Here is a 9,315-nt window from a genome sequence, read left to right on the forward strand (position 1 = left end):
GAATGTTCCCCTCCCATCACCCCCATTCTTCTCAATCCTCTCAGGAGGCTTCAGGGTGACTTTGGGAGGAGTGGCTGACTGGGAGGAGCAGCTGGGACTGAGTCATGGCAGGAAGCTGAGGAGGGCGGGAGATAGCCATATAAGAAGGAGAAGGAGCTGGCCTGAGGTTCACAGCAGCAGTAACAACAACCAGAGAAGAAGGCTTCAGCAGCTTGGCCCTTCCAGTCCAGATCTGCCAGAGAACCCACCTTTGAGGTGGCCAGTGACCAGACTTTACCCCAGGATGGGGACTATGTCCAGAGCAGCCTTGGTCTTGGCCTGTTTGGCTGTGGCTTTTGTTGCCTCCGAGGGTGGTGAGTAGTGAGGGGGTCAGCACTTGGGAAGGTGTCTCAGTCAGCACAGGTGGAGTCAGGTCTAGGCATCCCAGACAGCTCATCCCCAGCAATCCTTCTCCACTTGGCCTCCCTCTGCTGGGCAGGCCTGCAAGGACATTGGGACACTGGAGCCTTTAGCCAGGGAAGTGGGGGCAGGGACTCCTAGAAGCTGCTGCCAAGAAACATCAAATCGGAGTCAAGTTGACAACTGTGGGGTTGGGTGGATTCAGAGGAAGGGACCTCTGCCAAGGAGGATGCCATCAGGCAGGTAGGATGTTTGTGGAGGGAAAAGGGCCCCTCAGGCTGCTCAAACCTGACTGGCAAACTTGGGAGCCTTGACTGAGTCCTGTCTGGTGACAGGGTGGAGAAGCATCCACAGACTCACCTACCTAGCACATATGCCATTCTTTTTTTTTTTTTTTTTTTTTTTGTGGTTTTTGGCCAGGGCTGGGTTTGAACCCGCCACCTCCGGCATATGGGACCGGCACCCTACTCCTTGAGCCACAGGCGCTGCCATACATATGCCATTCTTCATCTGCTATTTTTTTTTCTAGTTTCCTTTTATTTATTTCTTTTTATTAAGTCATATACACATAGATCATATACTATTTCTTTTTCATTTTGTTTTCTTACTTGTTTTGCCTTTTCTCACAGGGCGACTGATCTTTATCTGCTTTGATGTCTGAACAAAACATTTTGAGAGAATGTCAATAGGTCTAGTCTGTATCTCTGAAGCCTTTGTTCCTGGTCTTTTGTGCCTGTAGATCCACTATAAGTGCCTGTCATAGTCCCTCAGGTCCTAAATTGAGACCTGAACTGAGGAGGAGTTGAGACTAACTGAAGGGGGGACACTTCAACTTCTAGATGGGCTCCTTATCAGAAAGATGTTCAAAAACATTTCTAGGGCCTGGAGGAGGAGGTGGGCAGGTGAAGTTCCAACCAGCTCAAGTCTGGACATTTTCCTCTGAAAGCCAGAGAAACCTCACTGCAGAGGCTATGAGGAAAACCACCCAAAATTCCCGGGGAAAAGACACTAGCAGAGGAAATTAGGGCCTCGCTCCTCAATAATTCCCTTTAGGTCCAGCCTCTGAGCCAGGCAGAGATAGAGCTACAGAATGTCACAAGCTTTGTCAGAAACTAGGGCATGTCTAGGAGTGTTTGGGGGTGGGGGCATAAGACAGGTCCACACCAGGGATTCTCATGTCTCGGTTGTCTCTCCTACACTCTTGACCTCCATGGCCTCCTCAGCCCTCCTCAGGGTCAGGAAAGGGACCCCAATAATTGTCCCTTCCTCCCTCCAGGCCTCAAGGCTCCAGGGCAGAGGGAGCTGAGGCCAGAGCACTTTATGCAGCACTTTCACGAAGGTAGGTTTAGGGCCAGGCACGGTGGCATACACCCTATCCCAGCTGTTCAAGAGGCTGAGGCAAGCGGGTCACTTGGGCCCCAGAGTTTGAGGTTGCTGTGAGCTAAAATGACCCCATGGCACTCAATTGAGGGCAACAAAGTAAGACTCTGTCTCAAATAAATAAAGAAATAATAAGCATTTGTGGGAGCAGGATCGGATTGGGAGCCCAGAAGGAGCTGTGGGCTCTAACCATCTCTCCTCTTGCCTCTAGTTGGCTATGCAGCACCGCCCTCTCCACCCCTGAGCCAAAGCCTCCCCATGGATCACCCTGATGCCTCTCAGCAGGGCCCTCCCTTGGAGGGACAGAGTGAAGGTAAGGCCACCACACATCCTTCTCAGTTACCATCCAGGTTTCTGATCCAGCTTCCCTCCTGCTCTTCAGAGAGGAGGGAAGAGGCCTCGCCCCTCTCCTGGCCCTGGCTAGGAGAAAGGGTGGGCTGCTCACACATTCCCCCTTCTGTAGTGCAGCCCCTTCCCCCTCAGGAAGCCATCCCTGTCCAAGAGGAAGAGGTGCCCCCTCCCCAAGTCCCTTTTGAAAAGACAGGTGAGTACTTGCCTATTCCCTTGCCACCATTCCACTGTAGGTCTTGCTGACACGTCTGATCCATGCTCCCTTGTGCCCTCACCTCTATCTTACAGCAGACCTCCCTCACCCTCAGGAAGCCATCTCTGCCCAAAAAGAAAACCTGCCCCCTCCTCAACTCTCTATTGAACAGAAAGAAGGTAACAACCCCATCTCCTCTTTACCCACCCACATAAACCCCACAGTCTTCCCCCATAGCTTTGGAGCTAGGCAAGATGGCAGGCTCTGCCACTTACTAGTTGTGTAACTTTGAGGAAGTTACCCACTCCAAGTCTTAGTTTCTTCATCTGTAAAATTGAGGGAAAATACCTATTTTATGAAGTTATGTGATTAGATGACATAAAATGACATTTATTTTAGGGCAGCGCCTGTGGCTCAAGGAGTAGGGTGCCGGTCCCATATGCTGGAGGTGGCGGTTTCAAACCCAGCCCCGGCCAAAAACCACCAAAAAAAAAAAAAATGACATTTATTTTCACTCTCCTCTCTCCTGAGTTCCACCTTACACATGGAAACTAGCCAAGTCCTCTCTTTTGAAGAAGCTCATCCTACATGACTTTTTCTTATTACTTTTACAGTAGACCCAGCTCTCTCACAGAAGGAAATGATCTTCCAACCAAAGCAGAGAGAGGTTGAGTGACAGCTTTGATCTGTCCATCCCCTGTCTTAGCACTTAGGACCCTGGGCAGAGAAGCCAGGACCCTGAGCCTTGGGCAGCAGCATAGGGCAGAGGCCTGACTGGGAAGGTGAAGGGGGAAGCTGTGAGGATGCCACCCTCCCACCTCAATTTTCTTTTCCTTTTAGTTAGTCCAAAAATAATTAATTTCTTCTTCGTTTCCCATATATCCTCCCAACTCTTTGTTAATTACTCCACATGTTCCCCCATCCCCAATTCCAGACAAGCCAGCTGCATTTGTGGGCCAATCCCACCCAGAACCTGAGACCTGGAATCCAGCCCAGCACTGCCAACAAGGTCGATCCAAAGGGGGCTGGAGCCACCGGCTGGATGGCTTCCCCCCTGGGCGGCCTTCCCCAGACAACCTGAACCAGATCTGCCTTCCTGACCGCCAGCATGTGCTCTATGGCCCCTGGAACCTACCACAGTCTGGCTACTCCCACCTTACTCGCCAGGGTGAGACCCTCAATTTCTTGGAGACTGGATATTCCCGCTGCTGCCGCTGCCACAGCCATACACACCGCCTGGACTGTGCAAAGCTTGTGGTAAGGGCTAGACTCTGGGTGGGGGAGGTATCCTTTAACCCCCAGACAGTGTGTATATGTCTTAAGGGCTAGTGACCTAGGCCTGGGTATGGAGGAACTTCAGGTCCCCTTCACTAGCCCTACCCTGTCCCCCCCGAAAATTCTAGGAGAGCAGAGGACAGCCACTACTTCTTGCTGTCCTACCCAGGGTCCTTTCCTGGAACCTGGGAGGAAGGCAGGAATGTGGACACTGGGCTGCCGGGCTGACCCACCCCTCTTGCTCTAGTGGGAGGATGCAATGACCCGGTTCTGTGAGGCCGAGTTCTCGGTCAAGACTCGAGCCCACTGGTGCTGCAAACGGCAGGGAGAGGCTCGATTCTCCTGCTTCCAGAAGGAAGCTCCCCAGCCACACTATCGGCTCCAGGCCTGCCCTGACCACCAGTCTGGTATTTCCTCGGGCCCCGAGCTGCCTTTCCCCCCTGGGGTGCCCACATTGGACAATATCAAGAACATCTGCCACCTGAGACGCTTCCGCTCTGTGCCACGAATCCTCCCCGCTACTGACCCCATCCAAAGGCAGCTGCAGGCTCTGACCTGGCTGGAGGGGGAGTTCCAGCGCTGCTGCCGCCAGGGGGACAACCACACCTGTACTTGGAAGGCTGTAAGTGGGCAACCCAGCCACATCCCCAGCCTGCCTGCCTGCCATCTCCAACTTCTGATCCTGCCAGTCGGTACAACCATGTGCCTCCCTGCTGTGAGCACATCCATCTGCTCGTCTGCTTGTGGCTCCATCCATTGTGTTCATCTTGAGCCTTCATACTACACTCCTGGCCTCGTCTACCCATGACCCTACCATACATCCATCCGTCCGTCCATCTGTCCAGCGCTAGCCTCACCTGACCCTCTCCATCTGCTCTTCCAGCTCATCTCCCATGCCAGCTAGGAACCACATTTGGGCTTTGACCCTCCCAACCCTATGCATCCAAGCTGCCTCCTTGACCTCTAATTCTTTGCTCCCTTCCTGGCTCTTAGGGCCAGGAGCCCCTCATCTCATAGCTGGGAGCATTAAGGGATGTAGATAGTCAGGACAGAAGGGGCAGAGAATCCAGGCTTCTGATTTCCTTGTCCCTGGCCCACAGTGGGAGGATAGCCTTGATCGATACTGTGACCAAGAGCATGCTGTAAAGACCCATCACTACTCGTGTTGCCACTACCCTCCTAGCCCTGCTCGAGATGAGTGCTTTGCCCGTCGGGCTCCATATCCCAACTATGACCGGGACATCCTGACCGTTGACATCAGCCGAGTCTCCCCCAACCTCATGGGCTACCTCTGTGGGAAACAAAGAGTTCTCACCAAGCAGTGAGTCTCACCCAGTTCTTTCTCAACTCTTTTCCCTTCCCAAAAACCTCCCTTCTGGGATACCCTAGGGAAGAGCATAAATCATGGTGTCTCAACATCATTTTGATGCCAGAGGTTGCCCAAAGATACTGACTGCTGCCTCTTTTGCCCCAAAATAGTAAACAGATTCCTGGGCTGATCCGGAACATGACTGCCACTTGCTGTGAACTGCCATTTCCAGAGCAAGCCTGCTGTGCCGAAGAGGAGGTGTGTGTGTGGAGTGGGGGGCACCGTCTCTAGGCATTCATTGTAGTGGGGAGAAGGCTAGAACTGCAGGCTACCCTTTCTCTTTAGTGCTTCAAACCTGTTCTAGAGAATAACAAGGACTAGTGGGGAGATGTTTCTCTTGCCAGAGTCTTTGTTCCTGACCTGGCCTTCTCCCTCTTCCTAAGTGCCTATGTATGCCTTCTCTGGGCCTCAAGCTTCTGGCATTTCCAGATGTGCACATCTGTCAGTCACAAGGAATCCAGCTGTGCAAGGCAGCCTTGCACTCTGTGAGCCCCCAGAAGGCATCCAGAGGGAAAGCAGAAGCTGATGGAAGAACAACTTTGGGCACCCAAGTATCCAGCATCTGACCTCTGACCACCCCTCCCCTATCATCTGTTTCACTCTTCTCTTTCATCAGAAATTAGCCTTCATCAATGATCTCTGTGGTCCCCGACGTAACTTCTGGCGAGACCCTGCTTTCTGCTGTGACCTGAATCCTGGGGATGAACAGGTCAACTGCTTCAACACCAATTATCTGAGGAATGTGGCTCTAGTGGCTGGAGACACTGGGAATGCCAAGGGCCAGGGGGAGCAGGGCCCAACTGGGGGAACAAAAATCAGTTCCACCCTTGAGCCCAAGGCAGAATGAGTCACCCCAGAGCTTTGGATGGGGGGAACTCCGCCCTGCCCCACCCTTCTCAGCACTCATTATAGTAAACACCTCTTGGATCTGGAGTCCTCATTGTCTTTAGCACACACCAAACATGCCTCCTCAGTCTGCCTGGGTTTCTTTCCCGCAACTGTACAGCTGTCCCACAGGCTGGGTGCTAAGACCAAAACTAAAGGACTTGATTTCACTATTTGTCATCTTAAATTTATTCAAATGTCTTAAAAGGAATGCCACCTTGTTAGATGGCTATCAGGATTCAAGGCGAAATGGATAGGTTTCATAGCCTCAGTGAGGCGCCCCCAAAATGCCACAGCCCATTCAGCTCTGGGTCTGTAGCACAGTGGTCACGGACCCAGCCACATACATGGAGGGTGGCGAGTTCAAACCCGGCCCAGGCCAGCTAACTAGCTGCAACAAAAAAATAGCCACGCATTGTGACCGGTGCCTGTAGTCCTAGCTACTTGGGAGGCTGAGGCAAGAGGGTCTCTTAAGCCCAAGAGTTGGAGGTTGCTGTGAGCTGCTATGTTACAGTGCTCTACAGAGGGTGACATAGTGAGACTGTCTCAAAACAAAACAAATGCCACAGCCCATACTTGGTTCCTTCAACACCCATTTATTGAACTCCTATCTGTATGTGCTGTGCTAAACTTGGGGGGGGGGGGTACACACCAGAAACACACAGCCCCTTCTGTTCACAGTCCACAAGCCTAGCACGTGCCGCCCTCCCGTAGGGGCTGGGAGCAGGGCCCCGGCCAGTGAGGGTGCCCAGGGAGAAGCCTCTGGGGCTGAGGGTGATTATCCAGGATAGCAGTGGAGGGTCAGGGGCAGTTTGTGCACAAGCATCAAGGCTGAAAGGCTCTTTGGTGGCCCTCCGGATGTCTGGAACCTGGAGCTGGTCACCACTGCCTCATCAGCAGGGTCTAAGACAGACCTTGGCAGCCCCAGCAGTTTCAAGTAGAGGATGTGATGGATTTGCAGCTACCCAGGAAGGAGCCAGGGAGCTCAGGTGGGAGAGCGTCGTGCCAGAGGGAAGGGACAGTGGCCCGAGTGCTGAAACAGAGGGTGGCGGTGACAGGGAACTCTCACAGCTGTCCCCAGGAGTCCCAGCTCAAGGGTGGAACTGACAGAAGCGGGTCCAGACAGACGAATCCTCTGAGACTGTGGCCAAGACAACGTTCCAGAAAGCCGGGCTCCTCCAGCCCAGTTCTGGCGGAGAGGGTGAGCGGAGCACCGCAGTCCTGCCCCAGCCAAGGACAAGCTGGGCCTCAGTAAGCTCTCAAAAGACACCCGCCGCTCTCGCCTCCTCACAGACTTCTATTGATTTGCTTATTTACTGGGGGCCGGTTGGCGGCATCCAACTAAGCAGCCCCGGAACAAACCTGCCCGGCGAGCGGCTGCACGCCAGCTAGCGGCGCCCCGCCTCGCCCGCGGCTCACGAGTCACGTGCTCGAGGCCGCCTCTGCGCCTGCGTGGGCGTCGGGCCTGGCCTGAGCTGCTTCTCGCCCCCGCGCGCCCGCGGCCCCCCGGCCTGGGTCGAGCCCTCAGTCTCCGGGAACCCGCTTTTTCAGGGCCTTCGAATCCGCTGGCGGAGACCAAAGTCTAGAGCGTGCTGTTTTCGCCGGATTTCCTGGAGCTGCTTTAGGACCGCATCTGTGGGGAGGGGGCTTCGAGGCTAGCGGCCAGCGTCCCGACCCCTGCGGTTTGCAGTCTGCGGGGGAGGGCGGCTGTGGCCGCCGAATAGGGAGTACTAGATAGACGCGTCACAGGCTGAGCTAAGGGAAGAGTCCTCTCTAGGGACCGGCGGATGGGGAAATGGAGGAGGTGAGTTTGGCCAGAGCCTGGAAGATGGGTACAACTGTTAGCGAGAAAAATGAAAGTGTTAGCGTTTACGGCAGGTGGTTGTGTAAACTACTAAACCATAATTTGTTAAAGTCGGGGACGGTGGATGAAGGAGTCACACCTTATAACTAGTTGGATGGGCCAGGGAACGCCTCATCGAGGAATTCAGGCTTGAGCAGGCAAGGAAGGCTGTACACAGTCGGATGGATGCGAAATTCAGCTCAAGTAATCAAAGGGTCCAGGGTCCTTTTTGTGTAAGGCAGAGTGCTAAAAGTATTCCAGCTGTAAAGAGGACTAAAACACCGTCCTCAAGGACGTTAGTCTCTGGAAACTTGGGTATCTAAGAATTCTCTGAGAGCCACCCAGCCTGACCTTCAGGGAGGTCTTCCTGAAGGAGGCAGTGACACGGGATTGTGGTTTTCTTTTATTCCTTTATTTATTTTAGGGATTGTGGTACATTTCAAGAATGTTCCCCGCACTAGCTGGACGTCGTGTTACACACATGTAGTCCCAGCTACTGTGGAGGCTGAGGCAGGAGGATCCCTCGAGCCCAGGATCTTGGGTTGCTGTGAGCTATACTGACGCCGTACTCTAGCTGGGACCTCACAGCGAGATTCCCATTCAATAATACGAAAGAAAAAAAAAGAAATACACCACTCCTGTGGGGAGTAGCTAAATATGAGGTTGAAAACTTAGGCTTAGTTCTGCTTTCTGGAAGATCTTGAAGAAATTTCCAAGTCTGGGCGGCGCCTGTGGCTCAGTGAGTAGGGCGCCGGCCCCATATGCCGAGGGTGGCGGGTTCAAACCCAGCCCCGGCCAAACTGCAATAAAAAAAAAATAGCCGGGCGTTGTGGCGGGCGCCTGTAGTCCCAGCTGCTCGGGAGGCTGAGGCAAGAGAATCGCGTAAGCCCAAGAGTTAGAGGTTGCTGTGAGCTGTGTGATGCCACGGCACTCTACCCAAGGGTGGTACAGTGAGACTCTGTCTCTACAAAAAAAAAAAAAAAAAAGAAATTTCCAAGTCATGCCAACCTGAGGATATGCACCTTTGAAGGATTGTGAAGGAAAAACAATGTGAACGGTGTTTGTTTTTTTTAAAGACCCATTAGATGGATAGACAAACAGGAATAGATGAGGGTAGGGATGGGGACCAGTTCAGAGGTTGAAATGGTGGAAGTTCTGAGACTCTGAACTTCGTTAATGGTAGAGGGAATGAAGCAGGAGGGGACATTAAAAAAAAGTTAGGAGATGGGATTCTTTAGCTTTAAAAAGCTATTTAGGGGCAGCACCTGTGGCTCATTGGGTAGGGTGCTGGCCCCGTATACTGAGGGTGGTGGGTTCAAACCCAGCCCCTGCCAAACTGCAACAAAAAAATAGCCAGGTGTTCTGGCAGGCGCCTGTAGTTCCAGCTACTCGGGAGGCTGAGGCAGGAGAATCGCCTAAGCCCAGGAGTTGGAGGTTGCTGTGAGCTGTGTGATGCCATGGCACTCTACCGAGGGTGATAAAGTAAGACTCTGTCTCTACAAAATAAATAAATAAAAAGCTATTTAGGAGATGGGAGAAGTTCCCCAAGAACTTCTTTGCTTGGGGAGCTGTCTAGGAGGACCCCCACTTTCAGGCTTGAGTAACTAATGCAGATGTTAT

At 53.0% G+C, this 9,315-nt stretch overlaps 1 protein-coding gene across 6 annotated transcripts; it reads left to right on the forward strand.

Annotated features, from left to right (window-relative positions):
* Positions 1–154: 154 nt before the first annotated feature.
* Positions 155–5,900, forward strand: ECM1 (extracellular matrix protein 1). Of its 6 annotated transcripts, XM_053590736.1 has the most exons (10): positions 155–353; positions 1,676–1,738; positions 1,991–2,092; positions 2,243–2,323; positions 2,419–2,502; positions 3,258–3,580; positions 3,846–4,220; positions 4,699–4,919; positions 5,078–5,165; positions 5,584–5,900. In XM_053590736.1, the coding sequence occupies exons 1-10, from the start codon at positions 284–286 to the stop codon at positions 5,812–5,814; spliced, it is 1,638 nt and encodes a 545-aa protein (XP_053446711.1). In that variant the 5' UTR covers positions 155–283; the 3' UTR covers positions 5,815–5,900. The 6 variants fall into 6 exon arrangements, with proteins under 6 accessions (XP_053446711.1, XP_053446709.1, XP_053446712.1 ...); XM_053590734.1 differs by lacking the exon at positions 1,676–1,738 and having other exon boundaries at positions 157–353; XM_053590737.1 differs by lacking the exon at positions 3,846–4,220 and having other exon boundaries at positions 158–353.
* The last annotated feature ends 3,415 nt before the right edge of the window (positions 5,901–9,315 follow it).

The sequence above is a fragment of the Nycticebus coucang genome, chromosome 5 (assembly GCF_027406575.1).
Source record: "Nycticebus coucang isolate mNycCou1 chromosome 5, mNycCou1.pri, whole genome shotgun sequence".
Classification (NCBI taxonomy): domain Eukaryota; kingdom Metazoa; phylum Chordata; class Mammalia; order Primates; family Lorisidae; genus Nycticebus; species Nycticebus coucang.